The sequence below is a fragment of the Stegostoma tigrinum genome, chromosome 12 (genome assembly GCF_030684315.1).
Source record: "Stegostoma tigrinum isolate sSteTig4 chromosome 12, sSteTig4.hap1, whole genome shotgun sequence".
Taxonomy (NCBI): Eukaryota; Metazoa; Chordata; class Chondrichthyes; order Orectolobiformes; family Stegostomatidae; genus Stegostoma; species Stegostoma tigrinum.
The window spans coordinates 40,342,586-40,369,940 of NC_081365.1; the positions used below are offsets into that span (position 1 = coordinate 40,342,586).

General features: G+C 41.1%; 1 protein-coding gene across 9 annotated transcripts in view; it reads right to left on the bottom strand.

Moving 5' to 3' along the window:
- mab21l3 (mab-21-like 3) overlaps positions 1–27,355 on the bottom strand; it is a 113,532-nt gene that overhangs the window by 35,641 nt on the left and 50,536 nt on the right. For 3 of the 9 annotated variants that reach the window (XM_048540815.2, XM_059650300.1, XM_059650299.1), the window contains 4 exons: positions 24,572–24,738; positions 19,683–19,823; positions 10,124–10,195; positions 6,633–6,924 (listed from right to left, as the gene is read on the bottom strand). In XM_048540815.2, coding sequence (XP_048396772.2) covers positions 6,633–6,924; positions 10,124–10,195; positions 19,683–19,823; positions 24,572–24,619 — 553 coding nt within the window. In that variant the 5' untranslated portion in view covers positions 24,620–24,738. Of the gene's footprint in view, positions 1–6,632; positions 6,925–10,123; positions 10,196–14,175; positions 14,353–19,682; positions 19,824–20,605; positions 20,692–24,571; positions 24,739–25,322; positions 25,445–27,355 lie in introns of those variants that run through there. The other 6 variants (XM_059650301.1, XM_048540814.2, XM_048540821.1 and 3 more) reach the window with 6 other exon arrangements.

The following is a 27,355-nucleotide window of genomic DNA, read 5'->3' on the forward strand; positions in this document are numbered from 1 at the left end:
CAGGCCACCAGGAATTCCCTGGCATTTCTCTGTTTGACTTGGGCTATTATGGACGTGTTGTCCCAGTCAAATTCAAGTTCTTCTTTGTCTACGTGTATTGAGGCCAGTGAGAATTGGTTGTATTTCGTGGTGGCTAGTTGGTGTCCATGTATCCTTATTGTCAGTTTTCTTCCAGTTTGGCCTATGTAATGTTTCTCACAGTCCTTGCATGGTATTTTGTATAGTATGTTAGTTTTATTGGTTGTGGGGTTGGGATCCTTTACATTCATCAGATTTGTCGCAAGGTGGTACTTGGTTTGTGGGCTACACTGATACCTTGGGGTCTGAGTAGTCTTGTCGTCATCCCTGATACATGTCTGATGTATGGTAGGGTATCCAGTGTGTCTGGTCATGTTATGTCGTCTTGTTGTGGTCTGTTGCGGAGGTAACAGTGGATTGTGCTTTCTGGGTATCCATTCCTTTTAAAAACTCCGTATAAGGGCCCTTGGTCTACTTTGCGCAATTCTGGATTTGCTGCAGTGTGATGTTGCCCATTTGAGTAATGCCCTGATGCAGCTCTATTTATGGGTGTCGGGGCAGTTGCTGTAGTAATTAAGTATCTGGTCCGTACGTGTGGTCTTTCTGTATGCGCTAGTCTGAAGTTTCCCGGTGTTCTTGTGTTCTACCGTTTTGTCTAAGAAGAATAGTTGGCTATTGTTCTCTTTTTTATATAAATTTTATTTCAGTGAGGATGTTGTTTATGTACTAGTGAGTTTCTTTTAGACTTGTGCATTTGATGATCACAAAGGCGTCATCTCCATAGCGGATCCAGAGTTTGGGTGGTATAATGGGGACTGCCCTTCATTCCAAGACAACAAAATGTGAGGCTGGATGAACACAGCAGGCCCAGCAGCATCTCAGGAGCACAAAAGCTGACGTTTCGGGCCTAGACCCTTCATCAGAGAGGGGAATGGGGTGAGGGTTCTGGAATAAATAGGGAGAGAGGGGGAGGCGGACCGAAGTTGGAGAGAAAAGAAGATAGGTGGAGAAAGTATAGGTGGGGAGGTAGGGAGGGGATAGGTCAGTCCAGGGAAGACGGACAGGTCAAGGAGGTGGGATGAGGTTAGTAGGTAGATGGGGGTGCAGCTTGGGGTGGGAGGAAGGGATGGGTGAGAGGAAGAACAGGTTAGGGAGGCGGAGACAGGTTGGACTGGTTTTGGGATGCAGTGGGTGGAGTGGAGGAGCTGGGCTGGTTGTGTGGTGCAGTGGGGGAAGGGGACGAACTGGGCTGGTTTAGGGATGCAGTTGGGGAAGGGGAGATTTTGAAACTGGTGAAGTCCACATTGATCCCATTATCTCTGCCCTTCATTCCAACCTTTGCAATACTGCGTCTGCAATCAGTCCTGATATTGGGTACCCTTTTGGTTCACCAGAGGCGCACTGACGATATTACCAAGCACACCAGCTCAGCAAGCATGCCTACAACCTCATCCACAACCCAAGCTACAAGTCTTCTCAAAAACTTTAAACACCCATGGGTGCAACACACTCAGACTGGCCCACAGATGGGAGGCAAATGCCATCCATCTGAGCGTGACCCGTGAACAACTATACTTGCTGCACAAAAACAAAGTTGCTGGAAAAGCTCCGCAGGTCTGGCAGCATCTGTGAAGAAAAAGACAGAGTAATGCCCTTCCTCAGAACAGGCCGAGGAAGAGTTTGGCATTATGTCGTGCCCAAAATCTGTTAAGGTGGGCATGCAGAGGAATAAAGCTGAGGCCTTTGCTGAGTACAGAATGTTCAGCATCAGACAGCAGAAAGTTGGGAGGGATGGTGAATACCTGACAGAAGGTGTGGGAGTTAGGAGAGGGGACGCAGTCAGAGGGAAGGGGAAGGAAGGAAGGTTCCAGAGAGCCATGGGTATCTCTGAGTTGTTGCAGCTTGTGGGCCTTGATGCCTGAAAGGAAGAGAAAATGTTTCTTGCTAGCATGTTGAATGAGAACGAAGATGAAGTGGAACTGCGGAGTTGTGCAGCCCTGGGCCAGCGTGATGCGATGCTGTTGGAGAGAGAGGTTTAGAGTGTGCATGTGGTGCTCACGGCAACTGGGTGTGGATCTCAGGATGCAGCAAGAGCAGCCGTCCGTGGAACGTTGAACATCACGGAGATATCTGTGATCTGAACAGGATTCAAAACACGGGGGATGAAACTTCAGTTGGAATCCATGTGGAGTAAGTCTGAGCCAGAAGCAGTCCCTCAGGAATGTGATATGGCCGTGGAAACAAGTTTTAGCAAATACTTGGTCAAACATCAGGAGTGACAATGAAGTTAATGTGGATGGACAAGAAGAAAGATTGGAATGGAAATCCCACCGGAGAGAGGAGCAGAACATCTTCAAGATGGGCATGCCGAGAAGAGATGTGGCAGTGAATTAAATACTAAATAAAAACCGAAAGAACTGTAGATGCTGTGAATCAAGAACAAAAGCAAAGTTGCTGGAAAAGCTTCCTGCACATATGCCTCAGAAAACGGGCACTGCCACAATGTTTAAAATATAAACCTCCAATCAACAACCCACAGGCACAAAGAACAGCTGAGCAGAATGATGGGGGAATGATCAACGATGCCCACAACTGCCTCCACAAACATGAGCAGGAAATTGCGCACCAAAAAACTCTGTCCTCTGATGCAACCAACCAGGAATGGACATCCACACTGGAACAAGCCAACAGCATACAACAACTAAAGACCAGAACAAAGAAAAAAATAGCCCTATGAGAAAATCTGTTCAAACTCAGTGACAATCATGACACGGACAACACAGAAACATGGATCAAGAACATCTCAGACCGGCCATTGACAGATTCTGAGAAGACTGTCCAAGTGCCTGGACTGAATCATAACATCAGAGATGCAAAAAAGACTGCCTTCCTGGCTGCACTGGAATCAAAACTAAAGAACAACAAACTCACAGAGGAAACACAACAGACCATCTGACAGACAATAGTCGCAACATTGAGCAGAAAATGTCATTGGAACACATTCAACACAGAGGAGAAGATAGCTCTGGAAAGACTGAACAAAAGCAGAAACATCATAATCTTACCAGCCGACCAAGGACGCATGACAGTAATCCTTAAAAGAGCCAAATACATTGAGAAAGCTAACACACTACTAGCAGATACTGACACCTACCAACAGATGGCGACAGACCCAACACCCCAGTTAGAGAACCAGATCAAAACAACCCTGAAGAAATTACACAATTCAGGAGATATCCGCGGGACAAACTACCAAAAAATGAAGCCAGAGGGATCCAACACACCCCACTTCTAGGGAATCCCCACGGTACACAAGCCAGGAGTAGCCCTCAGAGCCATTGTCTCACTACCAGACACACTAACATATTGACTAGCCAAAGAACTACAATGGAAACTGAAGTACTTAGTTGACAACACTACCTACTCCATTCACTTCTCCCAAGAATTTTTCAACATTGTCGAGGACATCAGAACAGAAGAGGATGAGATAAGGACATCCTTTGATGTAACAGCACTATTTATATCCATAAACAATAATCTAGCCAAAAAAAAAATTGCCAGACTACTGGACAAATCATGAAGACAGGCATCCCACTACACCAACAGCATTAACAAGGGCAGCACCTTGAAACTGTGGATCTGCACCTCACAACCCACTTTACCTTCAACAACCATATATTCAAACAACTCAATGGAACACCAACGGGATCCCCAATATCAGGGCTGATTGCAGAAGCAGTAATGGAAAGGTTAGAACGGTCAGTGCTCCCCACAATACAACCCGCACTCTGGGTCCATTATGTAGATGACACATTTGTGATTATCAAACACACAAGACTAGAATAAAGCCACCGACACACAAACAACATCTTCACTGGTATAACCTTCACAAAAGAAGAAGAGAACAATAACTGACATAAGTACACCTGGGAACTTCAGACTAGTGTATGCAGAAAGACCACATTTATGGGCCAGATACTTAATTATAACAGCAACCGCCCTGACACCCATAAACAGAGCTGCATCAGGGAATTATTCAAATGGGCCACAACACACTGCAGCAATCCAGAATTGCACAAAGCAGAACAGGGCCGCTTAAGAGTTTTTAAAAGTAATGGATACCCAAGAAGTGCAATCTGCCATTATCTCTGCGACAGTTCACAACAAGGAGACACAACATGGACAGACATATTAGTCACCCTACCATATATCAGAGACATATCATGGGTGACCACAAGACTACTCAGGCCCCAAGGTATCAGGGTAGCCCACAAACCAAGTACCACCCTGCGAAAAATCTGACGAATGTAAAGGATCCCAACCCCACAACCAATAAAACTAACATACTATACAAAATACCATGCAAGGACTGTGAGGAACATTACATATGCCAAGCTGGAAGAAAACTGATAACAAGGATACATGGACACCAGCTAGCCACCTAGAGACATGGTCAATTCCCACTGGACTCAATACACATGGACAAAGAGGGACACAGATTGGACTGGGACAACACATCCATAAAACATGAGCCAAATAGAGGCGCCGGAGGCGCACTGATAATGTTACCTAGCAAAGTGGCGAAAAATCTGCAACCAAACACACAGGCTCAGCGAGCAAGTCTATAACCTCACGCATGATGTTGATCCAGTCATCTCCTTATCTCGGAACCATAAACATGCATTTCCCAGCATGTGATCCGAAGTAGAAAACTTGTATGAATTATCTCCACCCTAGCTCTTAGCCCATTGCCATTCGTAGTGCTGTCCAGATCATAGCAGTTAACTTGGCAAAGACCAGATTCTCTGGCATCTGCGGTTCCTATTATCTCCAAAATACTACAGTTTGACCTGATACCATATTATTAACTCATAAAACAATAAGGACACTTTCAAATTACAGTATAAATCATTCATTTATTTGTAGCTTTGTTATTATCATGGTATGATTCCTAGTCACTTACAAATCAGTTACTTTTAATTTAGACAATAGACAATAGATGCAGAAGTAGGCCGTTCGGCCCTTCGAGTCAGCACCACCATTCATTATGATCATGGCCGATCATCCACAATCAGTATCCTGTTCCTGCCTTATCCCTATAACCCCATAATTTACATTTTTCAATAGTGATATTGTGTCCTAAATTAGCTCTGCTAAATTTAGTATTATCTTAGGTTAACAAATATTCAGATGTTAGTCCGAAGTGATTTCTGAGCTAATCAGATAGATACAGCCCACATGACATTCCAGGCTGCCACATTTGGAAGAAATTGGAAAATAAAGACATATTTATCTCCGCCTCTTTGCATTTATACAGTCACTTTCATGACTGCTGATTATCTCAATACTTTTGAAGTACAGCCTCTGTTGAAATGTGGGAAATGCAGCATCCAATTTGCACATTAAGAAGTTCCCACGAACAGCAACATGATAATGTCTAGACAAACTGTTTTTGTGAAATTGATTATATTGTAGCTTTAACTAACATTTGTATAGCTTACATAAAATAATCGATCATATAAACCCACACATTAGACATCACAATCAGCAAGCAGCTTTTACTTCAGTTGAACACATTTGATTATTATTTGAATAAAATTAATCTTAAAAATCTTAACAAATCTGAAACAATCATACACATTAGGGTTGTTCTGGGAATGACAGCAACTTTGTTAACTCCACATGCAAAGAATAACAGAAACTCAGAAGTCAATAAGTCTATGCTTCTTGGAGTTTCATACACACTGCAATCATAATTTGGCAAACTTCCACTTCTAAAAGTTAGTTCTACAGTAAAGTCGTTTGAAAAAGTAATGCCTCACTGAATGAGGCTTAATAACGTACTGATTTCATCAAAGTCAAACTCACTTATTGACTTTTAAAAGCCAATTTTAAATTTGCAGAACACCAAAATTCTCCATAACAATAAATTTCAGTGTAAAATGTTTTTTTAATCCTTTTTTATGAGGATACCTTTATTTAGTTTCTATTTCAATTAACCATAGCTGTTCATTTTTATTATCTTTAAAGTAAACGTGAAGGGAATCAATGCCTTCACCTTTCATAGAATCCCTACAGTGTGGAAGCAGGCCATTCAGCCCACCAAGTCCACACTGATCTTCCAAGAGCATCCCACTTAGACTCATAAGCTACCCTAACCATGTAACCCTGTATTTCCCATGCCTAACACATGCCTGCAAGTCACTGAATGCTACAGGCAATTTAGCATGGTCAATCCACCTAGCCTGCACACCTTTGGACTGTGCGAGGAAACCCACACAGACACTGGGAGAATGTGCAAACTCCATTCAGTCACCTAAGGCTGAAATTGAATTCAGGTCCGTGGTGCTGTGAGACAGCAGTGCTAATCACTGAGTCACTGTGCCATCCTTTCTGCTTGCTGCATGTGAATACTTCTTGCCATTTGTTTGCTTGCTGACATCACTGCTGCTGCAGCACACCAGTATCCCTTTGACATGGCACAGGTTTTAAATGAGCAAGATTAGAGGGGATCACTACACAGATTGCTAAAATATTTGGGCAGTTTTCATTCAAGGTCACTGGGTCTTAGCCTATGTTTCAAATTAAACTGATTGTTCTGATACTTTACTTACCATGGAAGTTAGAGGCTTGGAGTAGTTTCTCCAGCAGAGCTTTAAAGATAGCAACAACTTTTGAAGGAACAATGTCCCCTTCAATAGTCACATCTGACTGGCGCCATTCCTGATTTGTCTTGAGGAACTGATCCACCTCCAACCATTGATGCAACTTCTCAGGCTCCTGAACAGGTGAGATGAGCTTCGAACCAGTCAAGGTATAATAGCGCCACTGACGAACTTTCCGCTCTGTGTAAGCTGACAGACCCCGGAGTGGAACCATAATGAAAAGCTGTGTTGGTGATTGAACCTGAGAGAAATCAAAACACCACTTAGACACTAACATTTCCTTCCAGGCATTATAGTTAGTACTGAGGTTTGAAAACACAGTGAAATCATCTTTGTAATTACCTACATCATGAACATGTGACGATTGCAAGGCATACGTGAAATATTTCAGTTATAATTATTATCTGCATGATTTTATATGGATGAGTCTGTCTGATCTGTTTGTGAACAAGTATACCAAAATCATCAGAGAGCACAGCTGACAGAAACAGCTCCAGGCAAAAACTCTTGGACTGTCCCATGTATCACTGATGTGAATGACACCAATGTCATTATTGATCAATATCCTGTTTGTGAGCAGTAAAATTATAATTGAACCAGAGAACAGCAGTCTGTAAGGGAAAGCTAGATCAATGTGCGCCTGTGGTGTAGTAAAATGATTTTTTTAAAAGCAAGGGGCAAACAAGAGAGTACACTGGAACCATTTAAAATTAATTATCTGAAATAAAATGTTTCTGCCACCACATAGAAACCAGTTTCCTGTTCACATGTTTCCTCTTCAATTTTCTCAACATCATCAGGCACTGACTCTTGACTGGGATAGAGTCTTTATGGCACCTGCTATCTCAAGACTTCTCACTCAAATAGTCATTGTGTATGACTTGGGAGTGAATTTATATGATTGTGTTGAATATCATGGTATATTTGATTATAGCCCAATTTGGGTGATCTGTTTTTGAGAATAAGAATATAATGGTGCAGCATCCTTGACTGTGTGTTCAACTCGCGATAACCAAAAAAAGAATGATGAGTGGAATTTTCAGTCAAAGTCCCTTGTGAGTAACATTCATGGCACCCAGTCCACCATTGTTCAGAACAACTTCACTCACATAACCTTCTTCTCTTCAGCTCATTAATCTTCATGAGTACTGACTCTCCTACCATCTGTACTTTCTACTCACTCACCCACTGCGAACACCTCACCTTTTCTCTTATTCACTCATCACCACTAATTGCTCTCCATTCTCTTTCAGCATACTCAATCCCACCCTTTATCTCATGACATGGCCAGAGAACATGAAGAGAAATCCCAAAGATAATTGTATTCTCTTCCGTATTTCACATTTAAACTCTGTTTCTTTTGAAAATAGACAATCATAAAATGGTTGAGGTTGATCACATGATTGTAATTCCAAAAACTTCTGAATCCCTGCATTATATGACATTCTGGCTAAAGCAGATACAAAGAACTTAGAGATGAGCAATTTTGCTTCCACCCAGCTTTCACCAAAGGAAAACATGCAGACATATCATTACTAAAATGAGCACTAGTGATTTTACAACTGTCTTGGTATCTCACAGTGGCAACTCTAAATAGCAGAGGTAAAGCTACAACGTTAGCTTAGTGTCCTTCCAATTAGCCCAGAGAGCTGGGCCATCAGCAGTCAAAGTGCCTGTCCTGTCACATGACAGAAATTGGAACTGGTTGAATCATTTAAACATACAATACAACAATTCTACACCAGTTGCTATCTGAACTCTAAAGAGAGAGCAGGACTCCATGCTGAATTAGCAGTCTGCTCCACACCCTCTATCTCTGTCTTCAAGTTGCCGGTTAGAAAGAAGCCAACATTTTGCTTGTAAAAAGGAACACTACTGTGGTGAGCTCATCAAGGAAACTATTATTGGGCATGGACTTCTGGGAAGTTGTAACTCACATGAAGTGATTTACTAAACCTTGACATTCCTAACATATCTCCTCTTCTGTCTTCTTCATTTTCCCCAAGTTCTTGTTGGTGAGAATGGAGTAAAAAGGCAATCCTCTTAGACTTTGGATGTTTTGTTAATAAACGTCATCTTTGCTTTCACTTAGAGGGTTTTATTGAGGATTTATTTCAAAAATAGGAATCGAAAACAATGATTTGGGGAACATCCTTCTGTCTGTCACATGAACGAACAGCAATAAACAAAGGGAGCAGAGTAAATCAAACAATATTTCATTATCTTGAGCTTTAGAGAGAAAAATAATCATAAATCAAGTTCATCCCCTTCCCCGTTTATAGTGACACTCATTGCTGAACAAGTTGGTCCATTCCCCAGACTGATGTCTCCACAGCACCCTGACTGAACTATCTGTAAGCCTTGCACTAGTTACACTTGAGTTGCATGACTGACCCATGACTGAATTTTCAGACAGACACAGTCTAACTCCTGGACTCTGGTCCCTGAACATGGCCAAACTGGAATCGGACAAGCCCCTTGACTGTGGCAGTACTCCCTAACTGACTGCACTCCCACGTCATCCCACTAAGAACTGCTCCCCTTTGACTTTCACACATTGCCATTTGCTTAAAGCACATGCACTGTGTTTTCCACCTTTGCCTCTTGCACATGCTGAAGATGTGATGTTGATGTAACACAGTGCCATACAGTGAAATGTCAAAATAATGTCAGCAGTGTCAATGCCTGATGAAGCATGCTGAATAGGATCTGCTGAGGCACTGTACTGTAAATACTTCAATATGGCTCTGCTCTGGGCTTCTTTGTAGTTCGATATGATCCCATTTTTGCTCTTGCTACTGTTGTGCATTCACTGAAACTTTAGAAGTTCCATTATATTCAAGTGAATTATTCTCACAAAGTAATAATATTATGTTGTAATCATACACTAACAGCATTCTTGTCAATGAGTTTTATAAGATCTGAATTGTGCCAAGAAGATTAGGCTTCTGACATTTTAAGCCTGATGTCCCAAACAATGTGAAACACACACTTACTGTACTTCAAACTGTCAAAGAAACAAAAAAAACATATGCTAGCTATTCATTTGTAGAAGCTGTGTAGAAATGTTTGGGGTTTTCACAAGCATAATCTTTACATCATTTGTTTTTCATTTGATCACCCAAAAACATATAAAGAAACATTTTGGGAAGTAACAGAAAATTATTTTCACTGAGACAGAAGAAAGGATGCATGATACAGTTAAAATATTTCAGTTTCACATAGGTGGCTAGTCTATTGTGCAAAATGGTGGAGAATTTTTTTTATAAAGTTGGTTTGATACAGTGCACTTGGAAAAGATTAGTGGAATCTGGAGGTGAATAAGCAAGGGAGAGAGGTACGGGAGGATGTAACGATGCACTGGGAAATGGACTGGGGATGTGGGGAATGGAAAAATGTTGGAATGCAAGCATGGAGGAGCTAATCACTATGAGGTGTACCTGGACAGAAGCATGTTGGGCTCGCTTCCCTGTTAGAATGGATGACCATTTAGCCACTACAGCCAATTGGTCCTAGAAAAATAATGAAACAATGTTCTGTATAAAGAAAAGTGAACTCAAACTATTATTTAATAGACAGAACAAGAAAAATTGAAATGCATCGAGAATACAAGGCATCTTAAAAATACTGAGGCCTTTTCAGACACACAAATTAAAGTTTTCTATCAATAACTTATTTCAATATAGCAGCCTTCACATGCAGACAATTCTTAAGATAGTTGTGAAGTATTTAAACAAACGACATCAATGGACTACTTAATGCAAAAGGTTGCTTTATTCTAAGAATCTAAATTCAAATATTAGCGCAAAGTGTTATGATCCCAGCTGATGGTACGACTGGAGGAGTCAAATTCCCAAATGCAATCTGGAATGATAGATGTTGAGTTTCTTCTCATTTAGTTAGCTATGGTGTTGGATAGTGGTGGAGACATGTTCACACAAGGCTGCAGATTTGTTTTTAACAACATAAGTTAATTACACAAAAGAAATTTAAACAAGTCAAACTAAATATGGAAGGCAATTATAATGATCTCAACAGCAAAGTGAAATTTCAACCTGTTCCTCAACTGTCAATTGTACAGACTCAAGTCCAGAGAAATTCTGCTCAACTCAACTCTTTAGCATCTACTTAACTGACTCCAGGCAGTTCTTACAAAGGCAGAAAGATTTGATAAACTAGAAGAAGGCTGCAAACCCTGACAATGGCTCAAGTGTTCAGTAGACTGGACTTGGATAGCTGCAGGTCCTCTCTAGCAGGCATCTTTTTGAAAGAAAAATAATTCATAGGATATGGGTGTCACTGACTAGGCCAGCATTTATTGCCCATTTTGAGCCACCCTTAAAAAGACAGTGGTGAGCTGCCTTTTTCAACTGCTGAGATTTATCTGGTGCATTTGCACCACAACGCTGTTAGAGATTTGCAGAATTTTGTCTCAGCACGTGAAGAAACATTGATACATTTCCAAGTTAGGATGATGAGCGGCTTAAAGGGAGAACCTGCACGTGGTGGTGTTCCTACATTGCTGTTGCCCTTGTCCTTCTGGATGGAAGTGGTCATGGGTTTGGAAGGTGCTGTCCAAAAACCTTGGGTGAATTTCTGCAATAAATTTTATAGATAGCTTGCTCTGTTGCTACTAAGCATTGGTGATTAAGGGAGTCAGTGGGTGTGGATGTGGTGCCAATCAAGTGGGCTGCTTTATCCTGAATGGTTTCAAGCTTCTTGAGTGCTGTTGCAGCTGCACCCATCAAGGTAAGTGGGGGTATTCCATCGCACTCATGACTTGTGCTTTGTGGATGGTGAATATGCTTTGGGGAGTTAAGAGTTGAATTACTCATCAAAGTATTCCTAACTTCCCAACCACAAGATCTTATAACCACAATAGTTATATGGCAAGCCCAGTTCAGTTTTGGTCAAGAGTAACACCCAGGATGTTGATAGTTGGCAATTCAATAATTGTAATGCTGTTGAATATCAAGGAGTGACAGCTACATTCTTTCCTTTTGACAGTAGTTATTGCTTGGCACAGATGTTGCTTGCCAATTGTCTGCCCAAGCCTGGCTACTTGCTTCATTTCAACATGGGCTGCTTCAGAATCTGAGAAGTTGTGGATGGTGCTGAACAATGTGTTTTCATCAGCAAACATCCCCACTTCTGACCTTATGTTAGACGGAAGGTCATTGATATAGCAACTTAAGATGGCTGTGCCTAGGACACAATTCTGAAGATCTCCAACAAAAATGTCCTGAAACTAAGATGACTGACCTCCAACAGCTACAACAATCTTCTTTTGAGCTAACTATGACTCCAACTCGTTGAGATTTCTCCCCAATTCCCACTGACTTTAGTTTTGCCACACTCCATCAAACATGGCCTTAATGCCACACTCCGTCAAATATGGCCTTAATGTCACACTCCGTCAAATATGGCCTTAATATCAAAGGCAGTTACCCTCACCTCGCCTCTGGAATTCAGCTCCTTTGTTCATGTTTCAACCAAGGTGGTAATGAGGTCAAGACCTGAGTGGCTTTGGCGGGATCCAAGCTTAGTGTCGATGAGCAGGTTATTGCTGACAAGAGTCACTTGATGGCACTGTTAATGACCCCGTCCAATACTTTACCGATGATTGAGAGCAGACTATAGAAAATGTAACCTCAAGGTTCTTTAAATGGGAGACCTCAGCAGTTACACAAACACCAACTTTATAAGGTACACTGAGCCAAACTAGTACAAAAAAAGTCCTTTCTGTTGCTCCAGCCAGTTTTACGTATAGCAACATCCATAGAGCATGCAAGAAGAGTAGGAGCCTTTAATATTTAACATGCTTGCATCAAGGAAGCTTTGGACCAATCTAATACTTCTGGGCAGCAACTCAGTTCTATTTTCCTTTCAATGGTCAAGGGAGAAAAGTTATGGCTATTGTGTGTCGGTCTAGCCTCTTTAGAATTTCTTTGCACTTTCAGGGTGTAAAAGATGTGTGACAGGCTCTGTAAGTCACTGGGTTACCACAGTTACTTGTTAATATTTACTAATACTGGTACATCACCACATGCAGATCCTCCTGGCTCATTCTAACCCAACAGCCAGCAGTGAGGGAGATTGTGACACTACCTCCTCAGAAGGATTTACCCACTACAAGTTGTCTCTGTGAGGATTATTTAGATTGGCATTAGGAGGGAGGATGCAGGTTTGGAAAAGGTGTAATTTGAAGCATTAATCTGTATTAATCAGGCTGAGAGTGAATTTTTTAATGGTTGTTGAAGAGGTTATGATCAGGAGACCTTGATTTGTGAGTCAAGTGAACAGCCTTGAAATGAGGTAACAGGGTGTGGAGCTGGATGAACACAGCAGGCCAAGCAGCATCTGAGGAGCAGGAATGTTGACAGTTCCAGTCTAGACCCTTCTTCAGAAATGGGGGAGGGGAAGGGGATTCTGAAATAAATAGGGAGACAGGGGGAAGCGGATAGAAGATGAATAGAGGAGAAGATGGGTGGGGAGGAGACAGACAGGTCAAAGAGGTGGGGCTGGAGCCAGTAAAGGTGTGTAGGGGATGGAGTTAGGGAGTGGATAGGTTGGTCTAGGGAGGACGGACATGTCAACGAGGCAGGATGAGGGTAGTAGGTAGGAAATAGGGGTGGGGCTTGAGGTGGGAGGAGGGGATAGGTGGGAGGACAGACTAGAGAGGTGGGGATGAGCTGGTCTGGTTTTGGGATGCGGTCGGGGGAGGGGAGATTTTGAAGCTTGTGAAGTCCACATTGATACCATTGGACTGCAGGGTTCCCAAGCAAAATACGAGATGCTGTTCCTGCAACCTTTGGGTGGCATCATTGTGGCACTGCAGGAGGCCCAGGATGGACATGTCGTCTAAGGAATGGGAGGGGGAGTGGAAATGGTTCACAACTGGGAGGTGCAGTTGTTTGTTGCGAACCGAGCGGATTTATTGACTCTTCTAGGGGAGGGATGAAAGATTATAATCATGTGTCGCAGAGAGGAATAAACAGCAGCACTCACCCTCATTAGTCTCATGAAGTCACTAAAGCATTTTCGGCACTATTTTCAAGTTCTGCCATACTTTAAAATCTCTTGCCATGCCTCAACAACACTCGCCTCTGTTGCCAAATGGCGGTCCCTATTGTGCCTAGTGTACTTCAAGTGAGACTTCAAAAAACATGATGTTGTGACTTTCACTCATTTCTTCCAATACTTGTAGAACAAAAGAAGCCACAAGGGAACTTAACTTTGCAATAAGCGATGCACTCCACTTTAAACAGGAACGTGGCTCGTCCACCAGAAACTGCTCCCCAACAGCAGCCCATTGTAGATTATCCAGTGGTTAGAAAACAAGAGGAAAATACTGCAAATGTGTAATGAGCAAGAAAGGGAAGAATATATGAGTTTGTAGTGAGAATGACAGGCCTGTTGGTGAGTGATGAAATAGAATGCCCTCATACCCTCCCTTGCACTGATGCCAGAGGCTTTTTAAAAAAAAACTTACCTCAACTGTCCATATGCAGTGATTCTCATTTATCCATGAGCACAGCATTTAACAAGCAGGCTCCCGTCTGAAGATGCCTGGGCTGTTCATGCAAAGACCTAAACAATTATGGTAGAAGCCAAACAATGCGCATGGCATGATGCACTGTGTTTTCTGACCCATTCAAGAATAATTTACTTTATTTCATACCCAACAGGAGCTAAGAAAAGTGATTAGGAGTCAGTGCTACTATAGATGTCAAATGCATTCAGTTGAAAACAGCTAATCGGAGGGTCAAAGTATCTTGAGAGATAATTAGCTAGAAGCCTATTGCTTCTATCATGCTTGAAAATAATTATTTAGCTGGAATGTCGTGAGGTGTCAGACATACACATCACCTCAGGGGAGCGAAAACAGAAACAAACGGAAACATCATACCAGCTACATCGCAGAAAGTTTCATTTTGGCAGGTTCTGTGCCAACTCAAGTTCTTTTAATGACGCTATGTTGCACAACATTGCCAAAATCCAAGGAAGAACAAATTTTTCTTTAACTAGATTTCATTTTAAGCATGTGATTAACATTTAAATGCAGAATTCACCGCTATGACTTTGTTTTGTCTTTTACTTTATCTTTTATTTCTCTCCTCTTTCCATGTGAAGTTATTTGATTTTGACCCCATTTTCTTGCCCTATTATTTCCTTTGTATTGAACATTTCTTTCCATCTTTCACAAAAATTGGCTTATATCCACATCTGTCAACTTTCTAACATTTTTTTGTGGTGAACTTTTACCACATGTAGACATTCCAGTAAAATATTTATTTTAAGGCATGTTAATGATTTGATTCTAGCCAATGATCAGCTAAGTACTCCAAGCTGCTTTCACTTATATGTATTTTATAACTGCAGCAGAACTAATTTCTGACTTTTCTTAACACCCACATTCTTAATCATTGAATAAAAAATTATGTTTTGTATGGACTGGTTGGAGGATCCGTTTCCATGCTATATGAGTCTATGAGTCCAAAAGCTGCCACTTACTTTGTGCTCAAGACCCATTATTAGGTGTATGAAGTTGACTGGTTTCTCACATTCTGCGGTGTCCCTTAATTTAATTTTTGGTTGAAGTCAGACATGGTAACACAGGAGAATGCCATTTGGCCACCAAGCCTGCAATACCATGTAAAGTCTTCCTGAACTAAGCTATAGGAAGAATGTTGTGAAACTTAAAAGGGTTCAGAAAAGATTTACAAGAATGTTGCCAGGGTTGGAGGGTTTGAGCTACGGGGAGAGGCTGAACAGGCTTGAGCTATTTTCCCTGGAGTGTTGGAGGCTGAGGGGTGACCTTATAGAAGTTTACAAGGGTAGGGGAATCCAAAACTACAGGGCAAAGATTTAAGGTGAGTGGGGTAAGATTTAATAGGGACCTAACTGGCAACTTTTTCATGCAGAGGTTGGTCCGTGTCTGGAATGAGCTGCCAGAGGAAGTGGAGGAGGCTGGTACAATTACGATATCTCAAAGGCATTTGGATGGGTAAATGAATCAGAAGGGCTTAAAGGGATATGGGCCAAATGCTGGTAAATGGGACAAGATTAATTTAGGATGTCTGGTCAGCATGGACGCATTGGATCGAAGGGTCTGTTTCCATGTTGTCCATCTCTATGACCCTATGGCTAATTAAATCAGCCTGAGTTTGGTGAAAAGAAAACTTTCAGATTTTTTAGTGCCCACCACCACCACAGCCCCTTGCAAACCCCATTGTTGCCCCAGATGCCTCTATGTTGAAGCAAAAGGAGGCTTGCTCTCTTCCTTCCCCGTCCCCTAAGCCAGCAAGCAGGTTACCCTGGTTTCCCTGCTGTGAAAGCAGCCACGTTTTTTGTCTGCTGAAAAGGGAGGGGTGACAGCTGGTGGCAGTTTGCAGCCCTCAAGTGGGTTTTTAATTGACCACTTAAAGCCATTAATTATTGCAGGTCCAGAAGGTCACCTGTCCACCCACAGCATAATTGTGAAGTGGGTGAGTATCTCTCTGAGGTCAACCCACATAATTACTTACTCTTTCTGCTACGTCCAAGGAAAAGAAAATCACGGTTCAAGAATTGCAGCATTTTTGTTGGTTTCCTTTCCATTTCCTTTCATGCTCACTGTTTTAGATATTGATATTGATGGAGTGCCTTTTGTCAAAGTCACATTTTTGGAAAATCTTATTTATGCTGATAACAAAGGATTCACTTAGCACAAAATATATTGATAAGACTTCGATAGATCAAATTTTCACTTTGAAACTCCATGACATAAAGAAATTAATTATTTATATTAAATTATGTCTCAATAATCAAAAGTTTGCAAAAGTTAGAATCACAAAATAGAATAGCTACAGTGTGGAAATAGGCCATTCAGCCCAACAAGTCCATACTGACTCTGCCAGGAGAATCACCCCCAGACTGACCCCACACCTCTGCATTTCCCATGGCTAATCTGCCTAACTTACACATCCCTGGACATCACAGGCAATTTAGCACAGCCAATCCATCCAACCTGCACATCTTAGGACTGTGGGAGGAAACCGGAGCACCCAGTAGAAACCCATGCATATACTGGAAGCCTATGCAAACTCCCCACAGACCATCACCCGAGGCTGGAATTAAATACGGTTTCCTGATGTTGTGAGGTAACAGTGCTAACCACTAAGCCACTGTGCTTCCCCAGGATTTCTTTCCGCAGAACTTGATCATAATGCCTCTAGAAGCTGAAGTCACAGGCAAACTTCGTTTTCATTTGCAAAGAAATTCTGGTAGAAATCATTAAGGCTTTCACCCAACGCACCTTCTTTCTTCTAATCCTTCTGAAACACTGTTGCAATGATCCATCACTGGGCTAAGATATTCTTTGGGATGGTGGAGTAAAATCATACTCTCGAGCCTGGAAATGAGGCTTCTTTTGCCCAAGGCTCATTTGAGAAAGAATGCAGGTTGTTTACCAGAGGGAACATGTGGATGGTGCACACGGGATGTTCATTGTCTCCATACAGCTCAGACTGGCCTCATGCCTTAGAATGAGGAACAGGAACAGTGTTTGCAAATGTGAATAGACACTGAATGTCAGGACAAACCAGATAAAGAAGAAGGGTCACCGAACCTGAAACACTGACTCTGCTTTATCTGCACAGATGCTGCCAGACCTGCTTTCTCTTTTTGTGTTGGAGAAAGGAACTATAAAGTTTGATTGCTTAATCCAAGCAGAAATACACAATAAAGAGATGCCACTGATTTCCATGAATTATTGATGTTACATCACAAAAATAAATACAGCTACGAAAAATCATTTCTCAACATTCACTTAGCTACAGAAATCTATCACAACATTGAATGTTCCGAAGTTTTTATCTTCATATCACATCACAGAGTACGTTTCATTTTCTTACATTCCTGTTGGAAGAAGGATTGTGTGATACTGTTAAGGAACTGTCATGTTCCTGTTTAAATTATGCTGAGTTAGTGGAAGGAGTTGCATGATGTTTCAGTGTACTCAGAGTGGGCAGGAACAGTGTACAATGATGTGGGAACTGGTTTATGTTCATTGTGGAGACTCTTACAGGTTATAAAGCAGACATTACAGGGCTAATGTCATACTAAAGACATGAAGACCTGAAACAGGGAAGACCTCCTAACCTTATACTTAGTATCTAAACTAATGCGAGGTGGCCATGATTGCAGACTTTTGTGGAACTTGGCAAATAATTCATCTGTTTACATTCTTGAGTTTCAACATGATGAATTTCAACAGCAAGTCTACGAAGACTTGGGTCTTGATTTTTAGCTCTTTGGGGTCACAGTTGAGACAGGTCGCATCCAAAATAGCGCCACTTGGCTGCGTTCCTGTTGACCACCATCAATCTGCTACAAGGTGGGGTGGACAGGGCCATTTGGAAGTGCACCAGAAACCCTCCACATGCATTAGGTAGTTTATTAAACCAGTTAAACAGTCAAATGAGGCTTGTATTACAGGCAGAATAGGATTTATCAGTCAGCCTCCAGGTTGCCAGTTGTTGTTGACCTGGGGTCCAGCACTTCCTGCCAGCCTGGTGGAGTCAAGAAGTCCTACCCTAGCTTTCAGAGGGAATGGGTGTATCTGTACCAGTTCCCCAATGTCTTTTGAATTACACCTGGCTAGCTGCAGTTATATTAATTGCTGTTATGCAAAAAACTTTGTAATCTCTGTGAATAGTGCCATTTCCATAGGTACTCAACAAGGGTATATCATGTAAACCTAAGACAAAAGAAGATTGGTGAACACAAACTACATCAAACATTCTTTACACAGCAACATGTACTGATCGAGTTGACACAAACGACATTGTACAACAGAGGTCATCACAGAAAATGCTGCATAAGACATAATCTGGAGCGTTTCAGCATTGTATGGAGACATAATAGAAGGGTACCCATTTATCTTTAAACATTTCATTATCCATCTAAATCGTACCAAATTTCATCATGCAACATCCACAAATTGATCTTTTAACAAACAACTTTCTTTACTGATACAGGTGAATTCTATTATCTTCTCCCCAGACATCATAATGTCTTTCCATGGTCAATAAAGAATCACGCAGAAGACCCCAAGTTCATTTTTCACTTGCTCCATGATGGAATGATTTCCTGCATCAAGTCACTGAGCTGCCAGTTTTGAAATTACTAAAGTCTCCTCTCAAATGAAGCTATAATCCTGTTTGAGACATGAGTTGACCTCAGATTTAAAACCAGCATTTGGGCGACATGTCTTCTATTCTCAGATTTAAATAGGGTTCAACGAACTGCTGATTCTTTAATTTCTTACAGAATCCCCACAGTGTGGGAACAGTTCATTCAGCCCAACAAGTCCACAACAACCCTCTGAAGAGAATCCCACCCAGACCCAACACCTTACTCTATCCCTGTAACACTGCAACTCCCATGGCTAATGCACCAATCCTACACATTCCTGAACACTGTGGGTAGTTTAGCATGGCTAATCCACCTAACTTGCACATCTGTTGACTGTGGGAGGAAACCAGAGCACACTGCTGACACAAGTAGAATGTACAAACTCCACACAGACAGTTGCTTGAGGCTGGAATTGAACCTGGGTCCCTGGTGCTGCGAGGCAGCACTGCGAACCACTGCGCGTCCCTGCATTCTTCTGCATCCTTTCCAAAAATAATATTTGTTCCTAGCACAAAGTAACTGAATGGGCCACCTTAGTGCCATACTTCACATTGTCAGCACTGAAATAAAGAACGATCTTGTCAATACCATAATTATCATTTAAAACACAATGAAATGGACATTACAAACTTTTAAATTTTGTAAATTAACATCGATGCTCAAAAAAAGTCAATGCAAAGACGATTAACAGATTAAACTTCCCTGGGATTCAACATGCAATTGATGTGATGCTCTGTAAAACCAACAAAATACAACTTCAGTACAACCTGTTAACATTAATGGAACTTCACAAGACAGCAGAGATCCTAATCTAGATATTACCTTAATGTTCTCATTGTTAATTCCAGAATGAAAAATAGGCTGAAAGCGGCTATCCTCTGCACTGATCGCGGAAGTTAGTTCTTGGACGATGGCATAAACTTCTTCTTCAGTCTTTGAAACTTGCCGACGCCGCAGATCCACCTAACAATTACATTTGTTAAGACAATTCTAGCTCTTTTCTGAGCAAGATGCCAAATGATGAATTAAAAATGCTACTGCACATATTCTAGACGTGCACTTAATAAGATCGTATGAGCCAATTGTCTTATCCCAGTGTTGTCGCATCTTCCATTTTAAACGAGTGAGCCCATATCATGACTCAACGCTGGCTGACAATAATCTGTTTGCCATAATTATTATTACAGAATACAACACAATTACAAAATAAATCACAAAAATGTACTCAAGCCAAATAATAGCAGGGGAGTTGCTTTCAACCTGGTTTCCGCACCCAAATAAGTCATCCCAAATTAGATTTAGGACATATAATTTACGATACTCTTGTCCCAACAACTGTGTTATCTCTAATCTAATCTCAATGGTATAAGATTAGCTGTGCAATACATTATTATCCGGATAGTATCTTTGTGCTAATTGTAGGCAATCTTGAGTTCTACGTCTACACTGACCGCAAAGAACTTTTCTACGAGAATCAGAAAACGAAACAAAATTGCGCTATTACCATGACAAAGCACTTCCTGTCTACCAGTGGACAACATTCAAAGGCGAATATGGGGAGAAAAATATATTGGGAGGATAGAAAATTCCAGCTGTAGGTGTGTATAGAACTCCCTCACTTTCTGGCGTTGAAAGATCCCACGCAATAAACAGAATAAACAGCAGCTTTCAATTCAAATGATGATTTATTGAAAAAAAAGACAGCGCTGCTCAATTTTTAAAATCAGAGACACAAACATTCTCACCATTTCATATGCTTCTGCCACCATGATTATAATGTATTGGGCAGTGCAGCCTAGTAGAGCAGCCTGTTGTCTCTGGAGCTGTTTAACTAAATCAACATTTATGTTATTAATAAATTACTATTGACGGTTCAATTTAACACATTTTATTTATGTTCCCAACGCAGGTTCAAGGCTCTATGTCAAAGTTACTGTTTACTCACACATTAACAGTGAATTAGTCATTACTAAACGAATCAGTGAGAGATTGATTGCTGCTAAGTCTTCCAATATAAACCCTTTCATTATTTCCCGGGGAATACCAACTTCATAAATTTAAATTGATTTTTTTAAGCTACTCTCCATATGCAGGAAAGCGTTTCCAACATTTGCCAAAACTGTGTCTCTCTCCTTATAGCTGCCAGACCTGCTGATTTTCTCCAGCATTCTCTTTTTTTCAGAGCTACTAAGTGTTTTGAAAGCAGTGGGAGGTGGTAACTGGATAGAACTGGACAGAAATGTACTGATGAAGTAGCAGCCATAATTGTGGAGCAGAGGACAAAAATAAGTCTGGCTTTAAAGCATAAGATGATCGTCACAGGGACACAGGACAGGAGTGTTTATCGAAGTAAAATGCAGCAAAGGTCAGTAGTGGATTTGACACTACGCACTTCATTGGAGCACTGGGAGTCAACCAGCTTGCAGAACATGAGACTATGGATGTGTGCAGGAAGTAGGATACAGAAAGCTAGATGGAGTAACACATTGGATGATTTGAAGTTTATTTCACAAAAAGGACATCATTTATTCATTCACAGGATCATTGTGTCACTGGCTAGGCAGCATTTATAGCCCATTCCTAATTGCCCAGAGGGCAGTTAAGAGTCAATCACATTGCTGTGGGTCTGGAGTCACATGTAGGCCAGACCAGGTAAGGATGGCAGTTTCCTTCCCTAAACGACATGAGTGAACCAGATGGATTTTTCCAACAATCAGCAATAGATTCATGGTCATCATTAGGTTCTTCATTCCAGATATTTATTAATTTCAAATTCCACCATCTGCTATGGTGGGATTTGAACCCAGTTCCCAGACCATTATCTGGTCACTGGACAAACAGTCCAGCGACAATACCACTAGACCGTCGCCTCCTCTAAGAAACAATCCATAAACATAGAGAAACGTTCCAGAAAATAGACAAGAAGCTGAGGAAGAATTCCTGACTTTTGCAAACAAAAAAACTACAAAAAAAGTTAGTTCAATGAAATCTTTTAGGTAGGCAGCTGGAGACACGGGGTAAATTTTCTATACCATCTAGGCAATAATGCAGCAGATAGTCCACCTACTTTTCATTGTACAAATTCAACGGATGGCTACCCATGCACTGAACCCAAAAACTTTCCACATATTCTGAATTCTAATATTGGTTAAATCTTAATAAACTCCAAGTTATAAACCTACTTAACTAGGATGGCAACAATTATATTGAGCCAATAAGGATGTTATTAACAATGTTACGTTTAATGAGCAGCTCTTGTTTAACAAGATAAGCAAACTTGCTTACATTCAATGAGCAATGGAAAAAAAAGATAAAATGCAAAAGCTGAATTGCTTTTATCATCCTCACACCCTTTACTCCACACCCGATGATGTTCTCCACAGTTTATGCCAATGATACTTTGAATTTTGCAGTCAACCAGTAAGGAAGAACATGATAGAGATATTTCCATCAGTGAGAACCCCAACAAATCAATAATGTATTGACCGTCTTCAAAAAACAGCAATGTCAGCCACAACTATAATTTGCACTGGTATCCCTGAGCCAGTGTGTATGTGGCACAACAAGGCCCATGTTTACATTAAGTATTTTCATACCCATAGTGCTGTTAACTCAGTAAAATAATTCAAGATATTTGAAAAGGTGAAAAAAACAGTTGCTGAAGAGTCACGGAGTCTTTCCAAAAGAGATAGGTTTTAATGAAACATGCAAGGGTGGAGAAAACTGACAAGGATTAGGGAGAGTGTTTTAGAAGGTTTTCTTACCAAGAAAAGTGTATGGAATGGTCGTACTATCCACAATAATTCTTTAATAGAAATGTTAATTAAAAAAGGTTTGGTTCCCAGATTTAAGAAAATGTGGCTGGACATTGCAGGTATAGATTTCTCCTCTCCATCTTTAGATGGAGCAGTTGCTGATGTCCAGTTCCAAAGGGTCTACTGCCTATGAGTGTCCATCTTTTCTGTGACGTAAAAGCTTGAGTCTTTCTGATCAAGTCTTTGCTCCTGATTAAAGTCAGAAATAGTGTTCTTTGTGATTGTGCTGCACTCCCAGAAGGAAAAGCCAGTAAAACTGGTGAATGAGACATACTTGCACAAAAAAAGTCACTTGGCCCATTTCAGTTGATAACGCTTCAGCTGAGCAGCATAACCCTCTTTTCCCTTCTCCTTCATCCGTAATCTAAGCTTTTTATTTCAACCACTCCCACAATTCCACATCCAAATATACAAATTAACAGCAAGCATAGACTCTCCACCCTCTGGATCTGTTCCACTATTTAATAAGATCATGATTGACTTGGTTAATGACTTTTCACCCTCCTCCTTGTTAAGAATCTATCTATTCTCACTATTTATTTGTGTAATGGTGAAACTTCTGAATTCCCCATTGAATTTCTTGGTGAAATATCTTATATTGCTGGCCTCTAGTTATGTTCTTCCATACAGACGGAAACACCAATCTTACCTATCCAGATACCAGAGACTTCCTGTGTTGGGTGTCTTGATGTTCCAATACATCACCTCTGGAGATCCCCAGGATCTATGCTCGGCCTCTCCAATTTCTTGCCTTGATTTTATCTATAATCAATGTCACAATTCAGATCACATTCCTCTGTATCCTGATGATACCCTGTTCTACCCCTTTGTGACAGATTTGATCTAGTATTGGATGAGCCGAAACTTCTACCAATTAAACCTTAGGAAGGCCAAAGCAAGCACCTTCAGCACTGCTACAAACTCCGTTCCTAGCCACCAAAACATGCCTCCTTTGTCAAGTCTCTGCCTGAAGCAGATTGTTTGCAATCTCAGCATTCTGTTTGTCCCTGTAAAGAGCTGCTAAGCTGATATCCTCCATATCAACAGGACAACCTACTTTCGCCTTCGCAAGAAAATTGTCATCTGGATTCCTATTAGCTCCAGGCTGGACTGCTCTAACAGGCTTATAGTTAGCACCCCATCTTCCATCATTTATGCACTTAAATCCTTTCAATTACTCTGCTGCCCTAATGTGCACTAAATCTCATTGATCAAACATCCAAGCTACTGGCCTGCACTGATTTCCAGTACACCAATATGTTGATGTTAACGTTGACAAGCTCCTGTTCAGATTCCTCCATGGCATCACCCCACCTGCCATCTTCCAGCCCCACAAGCTTCCACAAACATCACAATCCTCCTAAATTTTACCATATTCATGCATTCCCATTCCAGCACTGTTGATGGTCATGCTAACAGCCTCTAAAGCTCTTATATTCCTTCCCGAAACCTCTCCATCTTTGTCTCTTCCTTTAAGATGTTTCTTACAACTCTTTGACCAGTTTTTGTTTTGGCTACATGACATAAATTTTGATCAGAATACACTTCTGCCAAATTTCTTGGGATTATTTATGCTGTTGAATGCAACCTGTTGTCCCAGAAGATAAATCCTACTTCTTTATGGTGCGAGAAATTCGCAGTGAAATCTTAAGAAAGAAAAACTAAAAACAAGGAGTCAGGCTTGAAGGAAACTCTCCTAAACATATCAGAACACTTCTGATGGATGGAAACTCAGCAGGTGGGGGGTGAAAATGTCAGTCATAAATCTAAATAATTGTGTCAGTAATTAATTGAGGAATTCTGGCTATTAACAAATATCCCTCCTTAACATGAAAGCTAGTCATTCTCTGTGGCAATGACTACATTGCATTTCATCTCACACAAGTCTCCACCAACCTGATTCAGTAGGTAAAAGGCCAGATCCTCTTCTGTAAATTCGACCATTTCAGTCAGAGCTCTTCTGCTCTCCCTCTGCTATCCCGGTTTTTCAAATATAAACTCCGATTGTGTTCTTGCGATTAAATACCCGTACTCCCACGTATCTGTTCATTCGCTGACTGTTCCTTTAGAAAATAAAGTCTCAAGCTGTTACAACTTCTCACGCCCGTTTCCTATTTCTAGTTCATTGTAGAGTCCTCTGTAATATTGCAGTGATATGCTCTGTAATTACAATCACAATTATCCCCCTCCCCTCAATTTTGAAGTTTTCCCTATGTCCTTCAACTATTCCTGCAACAGAAAAACGAAAGTTTTCTAGTAGTCTTTTATCCAGTATCTGACTTGAACCCGCTACGCTTCATCGCTTCGTTTGAGTCTTTTTTCGCCACTATTTTTTATACTTTCCACCACTTTTCATAAATCCCTCCCCAACCTTTTCTCTCTTTCCAACTTGTTTTCTACATTTGACGAGCCGTCCAATTTATTATTTCCCACCAATGTTTCCAATATTGATTCCAAATTTTGATCTTCCATTTCTAATCATTAAATTTGTTCGTACACTTTTTTCACTTTCTCTTTTTAAGATATCTTCTTAATTTATTACGGTGATCCCTCTCCCTTTTTCATGATCAAACTTTCTCTGGTTTCCAGCTTTTCACTGCTTAATTGTCCCTATTTAGTTATACAAGTCGGACAAATGCAGATTTACCGTAAACAGTGTGGATAGCAACTATTCTCTACCGCTACTCGAATGCACACACAAATAACAAAATCTCCAGCCTCTCCAATTGCAGTCGCTTCGCATGTTTCACTTCCTTGTCTATTAAGTTCGCCGGGGTCCTAGCGCCGGACGAAACTTTCGAACCAGTCCCCACTAGTCAACAGGAAATGTCCATCCCGGCTGTGACTGGATGCAGATTTAGACCAGAACACTATTAAAAAGGGTTGAAACGTTCAGATTTGATTTTAATGCGTTTGGAGAAGAATATAGAATAATTAAAATCCTTCTTCTTAGAAATATTAGAAGGGGGTAGCTAGGTACTCAGGTGTGGTTCAGCTCAAAAAGCTAGAAATTGCAAAAATAAGTGGTGAAATATCTAGCTGACGATAGTGACAGAAAAAAAGAGCAAAGAGAATACCAGAAAAGAGAAAACTAGAGAGAACAGCTGTTGGAAAGGAAAGAGACAGAATTATAGAAAAGGCAAGGAGCAAATGGAGGTCGAATTGAGAGAATCTCAATGAAACTCTGATGAGGGAACCACATCTAACGCATCTAAGAGCTGGTGTTCTTCTGCACTGGTTCAATCTCTCAATTGGATGAGGAGGAGATGAATGCATTTTGATCTCTAATACAGCACTTAAAGTGGCTTATTCAACATTAGATCCCTCTGCTGCCAAGCAGATTGATAGGGAAAGCTTACAAAAAATTCCTTCATCTTGCTTGAGGAAAGTGCCCCGACTATGAGGAATCAAAGGGACTGTTTTAAGTGCATATCAGTTACAGCTGGAAGTGTACTGCCAAAAGTTTCACAGGCCCAGGAAACATCCTGATTAGGTATACCTGGAATTTGAAGGGCTGAAGCAGCTCACTTTGACCAGTGTGTGCATGGGCACTTAAAATTGAGACAATTTATGAAAACCTTTGTGGTAACTCGAAGTTCAAAAACTCAATCGCCTTTCCATTCCAGATGTATGCAGAAGAAGACTGGAAGTAATTCTGACTGATGACAATGACAGGCTGACATGCACAGGTGAGCTGGCATCTGAAAACTTTCGCAGACATAGAGAGATGACAGTGAGGTACACACACCTAAGATAAACTGGAGACAAATTTGAAGTCAGGCAGAGAAATGAAACTGTCCCTGACTGTTCGAAGAAATTCCTCAGGACAAGAGACAGATGGTTAACCACCCAAGTGCTTCCACAAAAGGGAGCCAGGGTGTGTGAAGAAAAGTTATTGTTTCCAGCATTCCAGACTATAGAGCTAGAACATTAAAGGTGGTCAGTGTCTACTCAGATAAGTAAATACAAAAAAACTAGGGATGCTGGGAATCAGAAACAAAAACAGAGTGCTGAAGAGACGCAACAGATCAGGTAGCATCTGTACAGAATGTCTGCTTAAGCTCAACTGTTGACCAAGATAACTGCCAGGAGTTTGTATTCAAATAAATAGTGACCATTGACTGTTTTAAACAGCCAGAGAGAGAAATTAGCATTCTCTGAAACATTAGGTACTCACAGAACTTACTGGTGGAAAAAAAAGAAGATTCCAGTGTGCTGATAAAAGATTTCATGGAAAAGAGTTTAAAGGTGCCACTGGTTAAAGTTTAAAGCTAAAGAGTTGACTAATTTTGGGTCTAGTAACAGTGCAGGTAGTCCCAAGTTGGCAAATGTCAGGGATAGATAGACAATTTGGGAACAATTTGGCTGGTCATAAAATATATCCCTCCAAGAAGAAAGGACAACTCACAGAGACTGGAAAGGATGAAGGCAGCAAGCAGCAGGTAGCAGAAACTGAAAGACTTTTAAAAACGCCACAGAGGTTAGAAAAACTTGTGAGGGTTGAATTTATGAAGGGTCACTTAAATCAGAGGCAAGTGGTACTCAGAGAGGCTCAAAAGACCAATAGGGGCAGTAAAACCCGTGAGGTTTGGGGTGGCTCCCAATGGGTCACTTACATTAAGCAGGGCTGAATACAACTTGGCAAGATTAAAGTGATCAGGACAGAACCCAAAGAAGGTA